The sequence below is a fragment of the Oncorhynchus mykiss genome, chromosome 9 (assembly GCF_013265735.2).
Source record: "Oncorhynchus mykiss isolate Arlee chromosome 9, USDA_OmykA_1.1, whole genome shotgun sequence".
Taxonomy (NCBI): Eukaryota; Metazoa; Chordata; class Actinopteri; order Salmoniformes; family Salmonidae; genus Oncorhynchus; species Oncorhynchus mykiss.
Genome location: NC_048573.1, coordinates 49,032,347 through 49,050,334, shown reverse-complemented (window position 1 = coordinate 49,050,334; position 17,988 = coordinate 49,032,347). Strand labels below are relative to the sequence as shown.

Sequence of the window (17,988 nt, the reverse complement as noted above, 5' to 3'; positions counted from 1 at the left end):
AAAAAGTGAGGAGGAGAATGAGGAGGAAAAAAAGAGAGCGAAGAAGAAATCGAAATGGGTATTTGCTCTGACCAGTTCCCGAGGTCGGAGGTTGAACAGTATCCTCTCTGCATTCTCGTTGTCATGGCGACTTTCCATCAGAGCCAGTAGCAGCTTGGAGGCGTTGTCCTGGAAACAAAGACACAACACTGTCACCGACCATGTCATTTCAGAGTGGGGACACAGACGAGTGAGTGGGGACACAGACGAGTGAGTGAGGACACAAACGAGTGAGTGAGGACACAGACGAGTGAGTGAGGACACAGACGAGTGAGTGAGGACACAGACGAGTGAGTGAGGACACAGACGAGTGAGTGAGGACACAGACGAGTGAGTGAGGACACAGACGAGTGAGTGAGGACACAAAAATCTGTAAAAGAGAACAGTAGGTGAAATGAACCTTGAGCTGCAGAACCATCTCCATGCGGTAACGACACAGAGGACTGATGTCATTCAGTATGAGGGCTGTGATGATGTCGATGCCATTCGACTCATGGGTCACTATACAAGTCTACAAAAACAAAGCACACCTAGAAAGTTATTATCATTTTGTCAAAACAACCCTGTGTTATTTGTCTGAAACCTAACGGAACTTTGAATAAACCTTATTCCTGACGGCATTATCAAAGTTTCTGTTTAAAGTAACAATTTCCGTAGCACTCTGTGTGTGGCTATCTGACCTGGTTCTCCTGGCAGGGGCCCTGGCAGTACTCTGTGAGCGTCTCCAGGGTCTGGGTGATGAGGCCCACGTTGCTCTCATTGATGTAGAGGCCCAGCAGACCCAGGCCTCCTGTGGTGCTGCCACACATGATGTCCAGGAACTGCAATGTCTCACATACCAGGTTGTAGTTGGTCTTGTTGTTCTGGCAGCGAAGGAAGTTCTGGGAGGAGGATGGTCGGACAACAGTATTGTAGGGTCAAAAGGTCAAACAGACCATAACAGTTTTATCACCCCTATCTACTAGCTACTTCTCAGGGGAGTTTCTGTATAATGACATCAGTCTGTTTAGACCTCAGCAGAGAGCAGTATTAGCAGTATCAGCTGTATAAGTGGTGCTTGTTCTTCCTCTCACCTGCAGATCCTGGTTGTGGTTCTCACAGAGCAGCTGGAGGAAGCGCAGGATGGGTTTCATAATGATGATTGCAGGGCCCATCTCGGTCTCCACTTCCTTCTGCTCAGGCTCCGAAGCCAGGGCAGTGACCTGGGCGATGGAGGGGGCCAAGAGAGGCAGAGTAGTCGCAGGTAGAACCAACCCACCAGAGCCTGTCAGGAACAAATACCAGGGAGGGCACCATGAATAGAGTGAAGTGACAGTGCAAACACACCAACAATATCCTTACCATATGCTTATGTAGCCATTGACACAGAATCATTGTTTTTCATAAAATGACCATCACTATTTTTTTTATAATCACTACAATCTAAACCTGCATTTGACTATCTAAGATCAGAGTAGTGTCCCGCTCACTGGTTTCCAGGTCTTTGTTGTCATTGGCTTTGTTACTCATCTCCCCCACGCTGACTGATACGTTGGCCTTGATATCCATCTGGGCGTTTTTCATCCGGTCGTGGAGGACCTTAAAGAACTTCTCAGACTTGTTGTCCCCCATCATCAGCTTGTAGAAGGAGTTCTGAAAGACATTCACAGAAAGCAAGAGGATCAGTGCATTATTATAAGGAAGGAATCACCATGCACCTTCTCCGTACAGTAGGCTCTATGTGTTACATCTAACCTGGATCTCTGTGTTGCCCCCCTCCAGCAGACATATGGCCAGTTGGATGCTCTCCTGGAAGATCTTGTCGTTCTTGGTGCTCATGACGAGGTCAGTAAAGAGCTTTGTGCCACCCTCCCTGTCCAGGCGACACTGGACTGCAGCTACAGCCGTCCAGTCTCTCTCCTGCTCAGCACCTACACATTAACACATGGTAAATATATACACAATCCGTAACGATCATGTTATAAGCCTAATATAAACAAACCTGTTGCTCCAAGGTCAACCAGATCTCCCTTGCTGTTCTTCTTGTTGGTGAAGAGGTAGTTCTGTAGCAGCACCTTCCTCAGTGCAATGCCCTGATTGGAGAGGCATTCAGTCACACAGAGACATGGTTAGCATACGCTCACTGAATAGTTTCTTACCCAAATAGTACCTCAATAAGCACCTTCATAACACCTCTAATAAAGTTCCAATGCAGCCTTTTGATCTCAATATCAAATCATTTCTGGGTAACAATTAAGTGCCTTACAATGATTGTTCCATTTTTACAATTTCAATTGAAAACAAATAGCTTCATAGCAAAGAGCAATTTTTCAAGCAATCATTTTCATAGGATTGTCTGGGAGCGGTCTGAGTGGGGAGGGGAAAACTGAAACCTAGCTGTTATTGGCAGAGATGTTTGGAACTCTCTTATTGGTCTATTGATGTCACCAGGCAGGCCAAAACTCCATCTCACCAAAACAGGCAGACATTTCAGGCGGTCTTTTCAAAAAGCTCTTATACTAAAAGAGCATCATCATAATATTCACAATGTCACAGTATTATTCCAACCAGGTGTGGAAATATATACACTGAACACAAATATAAAGGCAGCATGTAGTGTTGGTCCGATGTTTCATGAGCTGAAATAAAAGATCCCAGAATTTTTCTATACACACAAAAATGGTATTTCTCTCAAATTTTGTGCACAAAATTGTTTACGTTTCTTTTCGTTCCTGTTCTCCTTTGCCACGATAATCCATATCAAGAGGCTGATGAGACAGTGATCATTACATAGGTGAACCTTGTACTGGGGGCAAAAGGCCACTCTATAATGTGCAGTTTGTCACACAACACAATGCCACAAATGTCTCAAGTTTTGAGGGAGTGTGCAACTGGCATGCTCACTGCAGAAATGTCCACCAGAACTTTTGCCAGAGAATTATTGTTCATTTCTCTACCATAAGCCTCCAATGTCATTTTAAGGAATTTGGCAGTACATCCAACCGGCCTCACAACCGCAGACCACGTGTAACCAACCAAGCCAGCCCAGGACCTCCACATCCGGCTTCTTTACCTGTGGGATCGTCTGAGACCAGCCACAAGGACAGCTGATGAGACTGATGACTACTTCTGTCTGTAATAAAGCCCCTTTGTGGGGAAAAACTAATTGTGATTGGCTGGGCATGGCTTCCAAGTGGGAGGGCCTATGCCCTCCCAGGCCCACCCATGGGAGCACCCATGCCCAGTCATGTGAAATCCATAGATTAGGGCCTAATTCATTTATTTAAATTGACTGATTTCCTTATATGGACTGTAACTCAGTAAAATCATTGAAATTGTTGCATGTTGCGCTCATATTTTTGTTCAGTATATTAAAAAGGAAATGAAAGTTTTTGACTGCACTGGGCCTTTAAATACACTCAGATATTCTATTGGTTGATCTCCAAGACCTACACTGACTGGTCATAAGTCTTTACCTTCTCGTCAAAGTCCAGTGTGCGTATGAGCATCTCCTGCAGGGTCCTCAGAACCTTGATACAGAGCTTCTCCTCTGAGCTCATCAGGGCTTTAGTGTGCTGAATCAGTCTGGGTTCATAAAGAGAGTGTTAGACCTCATCCATACCATGCCAAAAATGCTCTTTATTGCACTTTGCAGTGAGTTTGCATGAGTAAATATTTGTATGTGTAAATCCCAGTGACTGTGTTGGTAAATAAACACTATCATCCCCACACCATAGTGACATATCATTGAGTTCAAAATGGCACCCTGTGCACTACTTTTGACCAGGGCTTCCCTTAGGGCTTTGGTTCAAAGTAGTGCACTACGTAGAGAACAGGGTGCAATTTCAGATGCAGACCCTTACTTGGAGATGAAGCCTCCTGATTCGCAGCGTTGCCGTGCGTCCGTCCCCTCCAGGAAGAGGAGTTCAGGCTGATGCAGGACGTCCACCAGAACAGACAGCTCTGCGTTCACCAGCGGCTTCAGACGCTCCTCCAGGGTGTTGATGATGTCCTGAACATCACAGCATAGATAGAGGGACAGGGAATATACCCAATGCGTCAAACACCAAACCCTCAAGAACAGGGAACAAACCAGAAAGAGACAGAGGCCAAGGAATGATGTGTAAATCGGTTGTGGCTTTGTATGGCTGAATAAAGTGATGGGATAGAGGAGGGGGAGAAGGCAGCAGGGTAATTAATGGGTCGTTTTAAGGGTCGAACCTGCAGCTTCTCGATGATGTTCTTGTAGTCCCAGGGGTTGTTGGGGGCGGAGGGGCGGCTGGAGCGGGTGGAGCTCTTGTAGTTGGGGTTGGAGCGGGACAGAGAATTGGGAGCACTGCTGCTCAGCATGGTGGTGATCTGAGACTCCAGGTCCAGAGGCAGGGAAATGGAGCGGTTCTTTGCTGCACACACACAGGATTGGGGAAAGTCAACATTAAGTTCAAAAGGTACTCCCACTCAAACCATGTCGAAAAATCTAAAGTCATATTCACAAAGCAATGCAACCCTAGTTTGACCCTGTGTGGCTCTAAATGTAGCCCACCTCTGGGCCCTGCAGCAGGCCTGTTTTACCTGTCATAGCCAGGGTGCGGATGCAAGTCTCCACCAGGCCTCTGTGTTGCTGTTGCAGCCAGGGACATTCCAGCAGACGCATGCTAGACTGGAGCAGCTGTGTTACTATGGTGTGGTGGGTCTGGTTACAGGCACAGAGGAAGGAGAATCACACGACGAGAATTCATGACATGTTAAATGACTACACAAATACTGTCAGACACAATACAAACAAAAACACACTCTACTAAACAGTGCATTACAGTAAACTTTATATCAAAGCCTCGGAGTAGGCAGGAGCATCAGAGCTGACTGACCTGTAGAGAGGTGCTGTTTTCAGAGAAGGGGGAGCTGAAGAAGGCATTGATGGTATCAAACACCACATTGATGATGTACTTCTCCAGGATGGGGTCAGTCAGACGCTTCTCTCTCTTGTTACACACCTAGAGGGAAAAGAGAGCTGTTAGAGATGATGAAACTTGTGGGAGAGAGTGGTCCCACTGACTGGGGAATGAGACTTACCCTGGCCATGTCCACAGTGAAGTCCTCAAACAGTTTCCAGATGTGGTTGCTGGTGTAAATCTCCTTCATCTCTACCTCGGTATCTACGTAGCAGTGGTTCACAAAGTTCACGTAGGCAACCTTCACCTGAGGACCACAAGGGTAAACAGGAACACACACACACGGCTCAGGCCTCTGTACATTTTGTAATGATAATCGTTTCCATTACCTTTGCAGTTGTATGTCTGCATATCATTGCATGCTGCTGTGGTTTTTCGAACTGAGGACGACTGTAGGCTACTAACTAATTGTATACTTGCTCCATTTCGGACATACCTCTGTGATGCAGTCCTCGTGTGTGACCACTCTCACCACGTCCTCTAGGGGCAGCAGCGAGGTACATTTGATCTCTGTGTAAACATTCTTTCCCTCAGCGCAGGCAGATAGCAGCTCTACCAGAGAGATGTGGTAGCGCAGGGGGCTGTGCTCCTGAACCCCCTCCCTGGACTCTGCCATCAGCTCCAGCATGGTGGCAAATGATGCCTTGTCATTATAAAACACCACTACATCCTCACCAGCGTTGGTTAACTAGAGGGGAAAGCAAGCACACCGTGTGGGATAAACAATTACATCATTGCTGATATGATTAATGTGGCTTGTGAGTGCTTGGAGGTGGTTCATCTGTTATTTTTCAATTACTCATCCGGGTTTCGCACAAATATTTGATTGTAAGACAGACTAGATGTTTCGCTAAGATTTTATAAACATTTAAAAACTGCAGTCTTATTTACATATTTTCGAGGATTGCATACCAATGAAGAGAGTTCAAAGCAAGTTGCATGGGAGGTTGTCTTACCTCAGTCATGATCATGTCCTGGCACTTCTTCACGTACTTGCCCTCGGCCTTGATGATAGTGTGCAGGAAGTTGAGGTACTGGACGTGGCGTCCGTGAGTGGCCAGGCAGTGGATGAAGTGCTGCAGCACGTTCTCACTGATCTCTGTACACAGCTGGTAGTTATTGCTGAAGATGTGCTGCACCGTCTCTGCCTCCATGAGCTGGGGGGGGGGGGGGGGGGCGAGAGAAAACGGAGAGAGAGAAACGACATTATGTCTGATGAAAACAGGACGGGTGGAAGTGGAAAAGCTGTGTGTGACTTCACTCACTCCTGGGTTGAGAAAGAGACTGAGGTTCTTATGGAGGAGCATCTGGTTCTCCAGGTTCCCCATGCAGAACTTCTGCAGGAACAGGTGAGTGCACTTGATGATCCCCTGCATCTTGGTGTCATGCTGAGAACCAGGAAAGTGCGTGAGAGAGAGCGAGACAGCGAGGTAACGTTAGTCCAATACTATGTGTTTGGTTGTCAGAGTGGGGGTAAGGCACAGCTCACGTACATCCCTCACCTGATCGTATGACACTTGCAGCAGGTCCAGCATCACTTTGTGGGCTCCCATGTTCTTCAGAAGTCTCTGCTGTTTCTTCCACACACCCGAGCTGCACATCTTATTCAGACGCTCCAAGATCTGGGGTAAAGAGAATGTCTTCAGAAATATGGCCAAACACTACTCAACAGTGCAGTATTGTTGATTGTGTCGTACATATGTTATGGTAGAGTAGTGTCTAATAATTGGACCCCAGGAAGAGTAGAGGGGTGCTGGAACAACACACACACACACATATATAGTTGAAGTCAGAAGTTAGCATACAACTTAGCCAAATACATTTAAACTCAGTTTTTCACAATTCCTGACATTTAGTCCTAGAAAAAATTCCCTGTCTTAGGTCAGTTAGGATCACCACTTTATTTTAAGACTGTGAAATGTCAGAATAATAGTACAGAGAATAATTTATTTCAGCTTTCATTTCTTTCATCACATTCCCAGTGGGTCAGACGTTTACATACACTCAATTAGTATTTGGCAGCATTGCCTTTAAATTGTTTAACTTGGGTCAAACATTTTGGGTAGCCTTCCACAAGCTTCCCACAATAAGTTGTGTGAATTTTGGCCCATTCCTCCTGACAGAGCTGGTGTGACTGAGTCAGGTTTGTAGGCCTCCTTGCTTGCGCACACTTTTTCAGTTCTGCCCACAATTTTTCTATAGGATTGAGGTCAGGGCTTTGTGATGGCCACTCCAATACCTTGACTGTGTTGTCCTTAAGCCATTTTGCCACAACTTTGGAAGTATGCTTGGGGTCATTGTCCATTTGGAAGACCCATTTGCGACCAAGCTTTAACTTCCTGACTGATGTCAATATATCCACATAAATTTCCTTCCTTAAGATGCCTTCTATTTTGTGAAGTGCACCAGTCCCTTCTGCAGCAAAGCATCCCCACAACATAATGCTGCCACCCCCGCGCTTCACGGTTGGGATGGTGTTCTTCGGCTTGCAAGCCTCCCCTTTTTTCTTCCAAACATAACGATGGTCATTATGGCCAAACAGTTCTAGTTTTGTTTCATCAGACTAGAGGACATTTCTCCAAAAAGTACGATCTTTGTCTCCATGTGCAGTTGCAAACAGTAGTCTGGCTTTTTATGGCGGTTTTGGAGCAGTGACATCTTCCTTGCTGAGTGGCCTTTCAGGTTATGTCAATATAGGACTCGTTTTACTGTGGATATAGATACTTTTGTACCCGTTTCCTCCAGCATCTTCACAAGGTCCTTTGCTGTTGTTCTGGGATTGATTTGCACTTTTTGCACCAAAGTACATTCATCAATAGGAGACAGAAGGCTTCTCCTTCCTGAGCGGTATGACAGCTGCGCGGTCCCACGGTGTTTATACTTGCATACTATTGTTTGTACAGATGAATGTGGTACCTTCAGGTGTTTGGAAATTGCTCCCAAGTATGAATCAAACATTTCTGAGGTCTTGGCTGATTTCTTTTGATTTTCCCATGATGTCAAGCAAAGAGACACTGAGTCTGAAGGTAGGCCTTGAAATACATCCACAGGTACACCTCCAATTGACTCAAATGATGTCAATTTTCCTATCAGAAGTTTCTAAAGCCATGACATCATTTTCTGGAATTTTCCAAGCTGTTTAATGGCACAGTCAACTTAGTGCATGTAAACGTCTGACCCACTGGAATTGTCTGTCTGTAAACAATTGTTGGATAAATGTATTGTGTCATGCACAAAGTAGATGTCCTAACCAACTTGCCAAAACTATAGTTTGTTAACAAGAAATGTGTGGAGTGGTTGAAAAACGAGTTTAAATGACTCCAACCTAAGTGTATGTAAACTTCCGACTTTAACTGTGTGTGTGTGTGTGTGTGTGTGTGTGTGTGTGTGTGTGTGTGTGTATATATATATATATATATATAAACAGTGACAATGGGACATGCTAGCAGGATAAAGGAAAAAGTGACATGTCAATGGACACCAAAACACACATCTTTAACTTTCTGGTAGTTCTCATTGCTCTTATCCGACTTCTCTTTTTTGGGGGTCGCAACCTCTGAGGCCATCTAAAAGGAAATCAGAAGTACAGTTAGTGAGAAGTAGTTTGTAGCTACTACATGTTATTACACACTTTCTTATCATAGATGGAGAAGACGTATCTCGCCCTCACCTCTACATTCTCTTTTTTGTCCTTCTTGTCTTTCTTCCCCTCCCCTCCTCCAGAACTGCTCTTCTTGTCCACCCAGAGCTCAGACTTCTCCACCATGGTGCGGAGACGGTCAAGGTCGCTCTTTATCAGCTTGTAGTTATCAACATCCTGGCCCGAGATCAGCAACTGGACCTGAGGACAACATGGAGACAGAGAGAGTGTCAGAGAGACGGTGACTGAGAGACCAGAAAATAACACAGATATAAATAATATATATATAGATACTGTATAAGAAAGGGAATAGCAGATACGGTACCAAGTTGGAGTGCAGCTCATTATTGGCCGCACCTTCGTTTACCATCAGTGATTGCAGATAGTTGTGTCTCCTTACCTGTTTGAATGTGTGCAGCACCTCCTGTCTCTGGCTGAAGTGTTTGAAAAGCAGCTGTAGAGCCCCAGAGACCAGAGGAGGGTAGTCATGCATGGTGAGATGGATCAGCACCCTCAGGAACATACGACCTCCCTCATCATCCACCTCCAGAATACTGTTCCCCTTCCTGACAGGAGGACACAGTCACAGGTTATCATAACAACACACTGGGGCAAAACCATAACATATGCTGGTGAGGGTCTACAGTGCTGTACTGAACCTACCCCACACCAAACATGGCCTCTGCCTGCTCTCCTATGTGCTGCAGGTTGATGGTGGCTGTTGAAAGAGAGTTAGGAATGTTGTGTATTTAGACGGAGAGATGAATACTGTATAAGGTATGGTTAGTGGAGAGCAATGGGTCCCTCAAATGGGCACTGCACTACCTGCTTGCTCCATTGATGTTGTAGCATCGGCATCTGCCATGGGATAAACATCAACAAACTCTTTCTTGAAGACAGAAAGCAGGAAGGAGAGACGATAGTCCAGACGGACATTCAGGATAAACTGCATATCAACAAGAGATAAAGAACAGCACTTAGCATAAAAGGGATACTTGAATGGGTCTAATTTTTCACAAGCGTAAAACTCAACAGTACCATTTCATGAGACGTGCTGGGTTCTAGTGAGCGCTAACCTGCAGGATTTCTAGTATTTTCAGCTTGGTGTCCATGACAGTGATGTCCTGTTTGTCGATGCTGTCCTTACTGCGGTTCTGGCCCTCTATGTTGGAAGCACTCCGGCCTGGACCTCCAAAAATGGACTGTTTCCTGCTCAGTACCATGGTGGACATCATCTGGCCAACACCATGGATGGAGCGCTTCATGTTCTTCCCTAACAGACAGAGTGGGACTGGCATCCTTACTACAATGGTGAAAACCATGAGGGAACCCGAATCTGAACGTCTGTTGTGCTGATTTGTTTTATAAAATGGTGATGGGTGGTAGTTCTCGCATAATAATGTTAAACGCAGAGTAGAGGTGTTTCTCATTCTCTTACCACTGCCATCGTCCTGGAACATGGGGTTGATGAGGGAAGGGTTGGGGATGCAGTCGATGATTCCCAGAAGGGTCCGTGTCAACCTCAGCAGCTCAAAGAAACTGTAGAAGCCAAAGTAGATGAGGTGTCTGGCCAGGCTCACCACCTGAGGGGACAAAACATTCTAGCAGTTATCATGCTATCGGGGCTTTTCCGGGCCAAGTGGTAGAGAGCCAGAGAGTTCTCGTCTCAATACCAAATATAGGCAGCAGCGTTCTGGAGGTATTCACAGTATTGTAAGTAGAATTAGGAATGAGAAAAGAGAGAATTGATACCTCATAGGTCAGTTTGTTCTTTTCCTCGTCAGCGAAAGGCAAGTCATCATTGAGGACGTTGTTGAGGTACTCCTCCATGAACACCATGGTGTTGGCAAACTTGTTCTTCTTATTGTCTCGCGAGTCATCCATGTTGGAGTCATAACTGAGAAAGGGAAGAGATATCGAAGTATAGGAACACAACAACAATCAGTTAGATTGCAGTGACATTATGCGCAAAACCAAATCTGGGGAAACTGTTTGAAGTCATACTCTTTAATTGTGATGGAGGTGGGGATCTCTGTCCAGAGACGGGCGAACTTGACGGGCGTGACCAGCTCCTGGGGGTCTCGGTCGACGTGCGCATGCAGCATCAGTCTGCAGAAAGAGGCGCGCAGGTCAAAGGGCAGTGTCTCATCCATCATGCACAGGAAGATGAGCTCCACATCCAGCTGCTTGGAGATCTCATCTATGGCCAGGTACTGGCGGTCCAGACACATTCGTGCATACAGCTTCAGCTGGTACCTACCATAAAAAAAAGAGAAAGGTTCGACAAATGAAGCATAGACAAAACGTCACCGTGGTTGGAATATTTCAGATCAGTACAACTTCCTTTTTAAACGATGACTTGTGCACGACATTCCCTTGTCTAGGAAATGAGAAGGACACTGATGTGACATCAGTGAGGAGTAGACACCTGTAGTACGTGAGCACGTTCTCGTCATGAGCGTTCCCCTGTCTGGCCTCCTGGGCTAGTTGTCTGATGCCCTTCTCTTGCTTCTCATTGGTCTTGTCAGTCCAGACCAGCCACACCTCATCATCGTCAGCATACTCCTCCATGCCCATGTATTCAGTGGCATTGGGAATCTCTTTGGGCACACGCCGTCTGCATGGACAAGCATAGGCACACACATTCAATCATACACACACACATACATACAAAGGCCATCGCATGTTTAGGTAAGTGTGTGCATGTATGCAGTTTAGTAAAAGAGAAGTACCACTCACTCAGTCTTTATGAGGATGTCTTGGTTCTTGGGATCCAGCACACACTTACAGATCAGCTCCTGAGTGACAGGAATAGCCACGTTGTTGGACACACACAGATCTGACAGGTAGTCCAGAAACCTGAGGGGAAACAGGCCGATGTTTGAGATACACCACAACAGTTTTGAATGTACATGGGTATTATTTAGTCAGGGCGTCACTCTCCTCACCTGGGTTCCCTGTTCTTGCGGACCAGGCTAACAAAGGTCTCCACCTCCGTCTTGGTGATGTGTTTCTCCAGCAGCTTGCGGTTGTTGTGCAGCAGAGCAGTGATGGTGTCCTCAGCCAGGATGTCATAGCCAATCTGAGACTGCATCACCCCAAACTGCTTGGCTATGTGCTCCTGATGGGGCAAAAGAGTGAGACTAATGTGTCTTGGCAGTAAAGAAGGCCCAGGGATCAATAATTCAGTTTGGTTAAACAACCGAGGGACAGGAATATGGAAGGAAAAAAGTATGCGAGACAATGTGGTGTACCTGGTTCTTGCGGTAGTCTTCCTGTGAGTGTCGCAGTACCCGGTAACAGAGACGGAACATGTACTGGTAGGGGGAATTCTTCTGGTCTGACAGCTCCTCCAATCGCAGCAACGGGCCCTCTGTCCCCTTATCTTTGAAAGGGGCCTTCAAGATCCCAAAGATCTTTGAAGGGACAAAAGAATAGAGAACTATTCAAGGGAACATGTGACAATATGGATATAATGACAAGAAATGATTACCTTATATGTCATCATCAGTCTAATGCAAGCCCGCTGGCTATTCTTTTTTTTCGGGGAGGAACTCAGTCGGAATAATAAAATACAAAAGCACAATTTCGAAATTCGCCTGTGCATCAGCAGTCACTCAATAGCCCATGCCAGCAATTTATTTATTTATTACTAAGTTAGCTGGCCTCAAGACTATCTAAACTTGTAGTCAGCAAGGTTGAATTACCGACCGGGTTGGGGCCCATTGATCATCAGTTATCATATAAAAACTGTTTGCCTTCACCCTTTGGCAAAATGTGTAGAATTGCAGGAAATTAGCTGTAAAACTGCACATTTTCTCTCCGCTCCCTGTCAAAATGAGTAGAATTGCATGACATTTTTTATAAAATGGCAACATTTTCTCTACGCCCCATGATGATTTCCGGTTTTCAAAGTTGCCCATCCCTGGTCTAACGCAACCCAGATGTTTAAAGTGGGCCTTCTAACCTGTTTGAGGATGTTTTGTTCCCTCATGAGTTTCTGTCTCTCGCGGTTGGCCTTGGTCATCGCCACATCCAGGACGACCTGGCCGCTGTTGGGCGTGTCCACCACAAAGAACACCAGATCCTCCAACAGCTTAATGGCAAATCTGCAGGGTCAAACACAGGACACGGTCGGACACAGCCGTTACTAGTCTGGCCCATTGGGTCTGGCCAGGGAACTATGCCATTGACTGGATTACAGTATAAGCTGTAAAACAGCTGGCTTTAATCAAGTATAACATAGAGCTCACAGGGGAAAAGTTAGGTTTATTAGAAGAAGTTTGACTTCATAGATTCATTTGGGGCCTTTTCTGCAGATACTTTACCTTCTGTCATTGGGACTGATAAAGCCCTCATTGAACCTGTCCACTATGGTGCTCAACATGAAACTGGCATCATTGGCAAAGTCCAGATCCCGGATCTCCATCACTGGCACTGACACTATGGCAAATGCCTCCTTATCCTCCTTGGTAGGGCAGGTGCCCAGCTGAAACAAGGATATAACAGAAATACTGAGTCCAAATGAACTCAGTGTCACAGTAAATCAAGTGACATGGTTCTTACCATGAGCCGGATGGGTCTCTCCTCATCGATATCTATGGGCACGTTGGTACTCTGGATCCATGTGTTGGTGCATAGGTGTCTGAGACGCACATATGAATTCCTGAAGAAAGTTTACAATAGAAATCCAGTGAAACATACTGTAGGTCAAGTCTTTGCTTCTTTATAAATAGATATATACAGTTGTATATACTGTATTGTACAGACTGTGCAGATGGGTTGAGGCCGATAGTGAGTTGAAGTGGTACAGTAAAGTACCTTGGCACAAAGGAGTCTGTTTTCTGCAGAGTGGTGGGGTCTAGCTCAAACAAGGAAGCAATGTCATTCCCATGAGGCACAGCCACCAGCTTGTACTTTATCCTCTCACCCAACATCTTTAGTTTTCCTCTACTGTCCAGCTACAGAGGGCAGGGGTCAAGGGTTAGCGTTTAGCACTATGACTGTCACGTGTTAAATTAACTAGACATAAGTACTGTGAGGTCCAAAAAAAACAAAAAAAGGATGCATACCGTATCTTCACTCGCCGAAGGCTGGATTTCAACGCTGTCACCTTTATAACCCGGATTTTCCTAAAGCAACCACAACAACACATGCGCTCTAAAATGACTCTGCATCAATACAGCCCGTGTGATAACCAGAGCACTGTGGTGACCAATATCCATGGACCAATACTTGATCATGTTACCTCAGCTGCAAGATAGTTCCCTGTGGCAAGGTGTTTAAAGCGGTACAGACTGTTCCAGTGTCCGGCCCCTCCTCGACATGGGTCATGGTGCACCACCTTGGAACACATCACACCATCAAAACAAACCTCAATCGTCATACCTTAGGCATTTAGCTGCTGTACGACAGAGCATATCCAAACTGGACTAGGATTCAAAAATGGCAAGCACGTGCGTGGGCTTGGGTGCCGTGCGTGTACCAACCTCCACTTCCCACAGGGCATTGGAGCTGGTGGCAGAGGTAGCAGACTGGCGCAGGGTGGTACGGAGGAACACATGCAGCTTGACCTTGTACTCGTCACAGGTCAGGAACTTCTCCTGCTCCGCATGGAACAACCGCACCACATCCCCCTGACCGGACACACCAGCAGAGACACCAAATCATATAAACGCTTCAGGTTAGAACGCTATTATTGTGTTAGGATTGGAAAGTGAAGAAGAATCAATTACAATGATACAAATAGTGATAGTAATATACACACGAATGTTAAAAGGGGACTTACTCCTTTCAAGACTTCATCCTTGTGGTCACTGAACATCATGAACAGGTTGATTTTCCAGCTAGTATTGCAGTTCACAGAGTTAACCTGCAGGGGGGGACACCTATACGTCAGCTTCAGCATACCTGTTCCCACTAGGTGGGTAAGCTGGATGGGTAAGTCAAAATGTACTAGATGGGTAAGTCAAAACTCGCCATATCGACAAAATGTACGAAAACAAAAATGAAGCTTTTCGGTATTAATTTAAGGTTAGGGTTAGCCATAAGATTAGCAGTGTGGTTAAAGTTAGGGTTCAAATCAGATTTTAAGAAGACAAATTGTAGAAATAGGTGGGGCTTATCATCATTGCTGGCAGTAACAACCGTTGGTTCTTTGCAATTGGGAAGTGACAGTCAGAAGCCTCACTCTTCCAGACAGATTCTGTCATGGATTAATCAGACAGTGTGGTTATGACTGGACTCTTACCTCTTTGCATCCAGCGTGGTCAGAGAGCTCATAGTTACTGGCATGTAGGGGCTGGCCTGCATTCACTGGGTTCAGGATCACCTTATCTCCTACCACTACCTGCAGAGGAACACAGAAATAAGCACAACAACCATTCCACAAGAAGCACAAGAACTCAAGTTGCAATAAGCAGTTGAAACAATAATGCCTTCTCCCCAGCTGAGGGATGGGGTTGGAGAAATGTAATCCCTCTCCAATTCATAGACAGAGCTATGGATGCAAGGATAGAGCATCCAGGATATACAAATGTATAGTTTAAACCATGGTTTGAGGCTGTATAGTGTTTGTTTATATTTACATTGTTTACAAACATTGGAGTTGATTTAAGCTTATATTTTGGGTTCTGATAGGATACGACAGTTGAAGTAAGCTCATGAGGGATTTAATAAGTTATGTTCTTCAAGAATCAAATGGGTAAATATCATTCATTTATAAGTTAATCAAATAATGGATATAGCAACTGCAGATTGCCCCTGAAGATTGTCTGAGATTTGTGAGTTTGCATGTGCTAGTGAATGTGTGTATGCACTGGTGTTAAGTACTTAAGTAGTACTTTAAAGTATTTTTTTACTTAAGTTGTTGTTTGGGGTACCTGTACTTTATTTTACTATTTAGATTTTTCTGCCAACTTTTACTTCACTACATTCCTAAAGAAAATAATGCACTTTTTACTCCACACTCTACATTTTGAATGCTTATCAGGACAGGAAAATGATCTTATCAAGAGAACATCCCTGGTCATCCCTGCTGCCTCTGATCTGGCGGACTCACTAAATACACATGCTTCGTTTGTAAATGATGTCTGAGTGGTGGAGTGTATCCCTGGCTATCCATCAATAAAAATAAACAAGAACATTGTGCCGTCTGGTTTGCTTAATATAAGGAATATGAAATTTATATTTTTACTTTTGATACTTAAGTACATTTGAGCAATTCCATTTACATGTTATACTTAAGTATATTTAAAACAAAATACTTTTAGACCTTTACTCAAATAGTATTTTACTGGGTGACTTTCACTTTTACTTAAGTAATTTTCTATTATTAAGGTAACTTTACTTTTATTCAAGTATGACAATTGAGTACTTTTTCTAACCCTGTGTGTATGTGATTGAACGCAACTGCGCATGTCAGTTGAGTCTGTGCAGTAATACGAGTTAGGTGAGTTACATTGTCTCCGTTGGCCCTTAGCTTCCAGAAGGGTTGGATGAACATCCAGGAGCCCTCATTCCCCGTCCCGTCCAGGGTGACCCGCATGGCGTTTTTCTCCAGCAGGGCAGGCAGACGCTTATTCACAGTCAGGTATTTATTACTCTTCATATGCAGCAGCTGTCAGCCAGGGCAGATCACACATGCAGAAAAACAGGCCACTGTTAAACCTCACAAAACTTTCATATTGTGTCTGGGATACTGTGCTGTTATGATGGAAGCTAGAATAGCTCACTATCCCATTCAGGAATGGGAACCAGCCAGCCAGAAAGGGAACCACTTAAGAAGGAATGGCTGAAAGACCAAGATGAAAAATACTAAAACCATGTATCAACAGACAGGATCTCCCTGCTGTTGTCAGAGATTATTATGTTCTACAGACAGAATCACCCTGCTGTTGTCAGTCAGAGATTATTATGTTCTACAGACAGAATCACCCTGCTGTTGTCAATCAGAGATTATTATGTTCTACAGACAGGATCACCCTGCTGTTGTCATTCAGAGATTATTATGTTCTACAGACAGGATCACCCTGCTGTTGTCATTCAGAGATTATTATGTTCTACAGACAGAATCACCCTGCTGTTGTCAATCAGAGATTATTATGTTCTACAGACAGGATCACCCTGCTGTTGTCATTCAGAGATTATTATGTTCTACAGACAGGATCACCCTGCTGTTGTCATTCAGAGATTATTATGTTCTACAGACAGGATCACCCTGCTGTTGTCATTCAGAGATTATTATGTTCTACAGAAAGTGCATTTCTCTCATTTCAATGGGAGAGAATGAATGGCAAATAGCACATCTTTCTTTCACTAAAGCTCATGCTAAGAGGATATTAAGGAGAATAAAGGAGTGCGGGAGACCTGAGGAAGCTATGCAGTAGGACTTACTTCCTGTAGATAAAGTGACGTCACTAGATGAGTTGTACTGTATTGTATGCTTGTCATTGGTGTGATGTGTGCACTTGCACAGCCATTAACAGATTACAGCTATTGATCTCCTGAGAGAGAGCAACACCCACTTTGTCTACAAACCCTCCCCGCCGTCTCCCACCTCAGCCTGTCCGAATCAAGAGGAACGCCACACTACACAGTCAGAAGGAACCACACCTATAATGTCTGCCCAGATAAGAGAGGGCTCTTAACATTAACCCTTAACTTTATGTCCCATGTTTCTGGAAGTGCACAGCCCTTCATGTTTGTGTGACGATAAGGCTTCAGAGTCAATATTGACCAGGTACAGGTCCAGTGAGTGGGAATCCTGGCCCCTAGACCTCAGTCAATACATCCATTTCTCATGCGATATTGAACACGGTTCTGTGCATTTTCCTGTGAATCATTAAACCTCTTTTCTTCATTGCGCATTCGGTGATGAAAACAGGGGTTAGAGGTCTGATGATGACTATCAACTGTAGCCTTTCTATGAAATTAACAAAACCCTCAAATATGTCATCATTCAAGTTCAGACAAATATTCTTGTTTTAACACAGACTAGTGCTATATATGCAGTAATCTAGGCTATGCTACATAGGCATTTCATGTGAAATGCCCAGCGGCAGGTATTACTGGAAAACCTGTGCAGTCTTCTCTCTCAACACTTAGAATCTCTTTAGAATATGAACACACTGAGAGGAAAATCTGACTTCACCTGGCTATGGTAATGACAACCTGACACACAGGAGTGACATGCAGAAACATGCCGTTATGGACCAGCTATTAAGAGTCACGATGAGGAAGAGTTGATTGTGAATCACCCGACTGACTATCACACCAATCCCTGTAACTCGGGGCCAATAACTCCCCTTAGTGAGTGATGCTGCATCCTTAATGTATTAAAACACAGGTGTTCTGAGAACCATCCCTGATCAATACTGT

At 44.8% G+C, this 17,988-nt stretch overlaps 1 protein-coding gene across 1 annotated transcript in view; it reads right to left on the bottom strand.

The window, feature by feature from the left end:
- LOC110532282 (inositol 1,4,5-trisphosphate receptor, type 3) overlaps window positions 1-17,988 on the bottom strand; it is a 46,911-nt gene that overhangs the window by 9,739 nt on the left and 19,184 nt on the right. The window contains exons 5-44 of the mRNA XM_036988217.1: window positions 16,070-16,228; window positions 14,861-14,959; window positions 14,399-14,482; window positions 14,100-14,246; window positions 13,859-13,954; window positions 13,683-13,742; window positions 13,432-13,571; window positions 13,177-13,276; window positions 12,939-13,099; window positions 12,578-12,719; window positions 11,865-12,026; window positions 11,559-11,731; window positions 11,350-11,469; window positions 11,039-11,227; window positions 10,615-10,866; window positions 10,363-10,507; window positions 10,049-10,193; window positions 9,687-9,883; window positions 9,436-9,556; window positions 9,274-9,328; window positions 9,011-9,176; window positions 8,641-8,811; window positions 8,462-8,536; window positions 6,473-6,592; window positions 6,236-6,358; window positions 5,927-6,127; window positions 5,407-5,658; window positions 5,092-5,217; window positions 4,887-5,012; window positions 4,591-4,711; window positions 4,240-4,421; window positions 3,882-4,030; window positions 3,495-3,603; window positions 2,021-2,111; window positions 1,774-1,949; window positions 1,509-1,671; window positions 1,113-1,303; window positions 720-920; window positions 440-550; window positions 73-168 (exon numbers count right to left, since the gene is read on the bottom strand). Coding sequence (XP_036844112.1) covers window positions 73-168; window positions 440-550; window positions 720-920; window positions 1,113-1,303; window positions 1,509-1,671; window positions 1,774-1,949; window positions 2,021-2,111; window positions 3,495-3,603; window positions 3,882-4,030; window positions 4,240-4,421; window positions 4,591-4,711; window positions 4,887-5,012; window positions 5,092-5,217; window positions 5,407-5,658; window positions 5,927-6,127; window positions 6,236-6,358; window positions 6,473-6,592; window positions 8,462-8,536; window positions 8,641-8,811; window positions 9,011-9,176; window positions 9,274-9,328; window positions 9,436-9,556; window positions 9,687-9,883; window positions 10,049-10,193; window positions 10,363-10,507; window positions 10,615-10,866; window positions 11,039-11,227; window positions 11,350-11,469; window positions 11,559-11,731; window positions 11,865-12,026; window positions 12,578-12,719; window positions 12,939-13,099; window positions 13,177-13,276; window positions 13,432-13,571; window positions 13,683-13,742; window positions 13,859-13,954; window positions 14,100-14,246; window positions 14,399-14,482; window positions 14,861-14,959; window positions 16,070-16,228 — 5,697 coding nt within the window. The remainder of the gene's footprint in view (window positions 1-72; window positions 169-439; window positions 551-719; window positions 921-1,112; window positions 1,304-1,508; window positions 1,672-1,773; window positions 1,950-2,020; window positions 2,112-3,494; window positions 3,604-3,881; window positions 4,031-4,239; window positions 4,422-4,590; window positions 4,712-4,886; window positions 5,013-5,091; window positions 5,218-5,406; window positions 5,659-5,926; window positions 6,128-6,235; window positions 6,359-6,472; window positions 6,593-8,461; window positions 8,537-8,640; window positions 8,812-9,010; window positions 9,177-9,273; window positions 9,329-9,435; window positions 9,557-9,686; window positions 9,884-10,048; window positions 10,194-10,362; window positions 10,508-10,614; window positions 10,867-11,038; window positions 11,228-11,349; window positions 11,470-11,558; window positions 11,732-11,864; window positions 12,027-12,577; window positions 12,720-12,938; window positions 13,100-13,176; window positions 13,277-13,431; window positions 13,572-13,682; window positions 13,743-13,858; window positions 13,955-14,099; window positions 14,247-14,398; window positions 14,483-14,860; window positions 14,960-16,069; window positions 16,229-17,988) is intronic.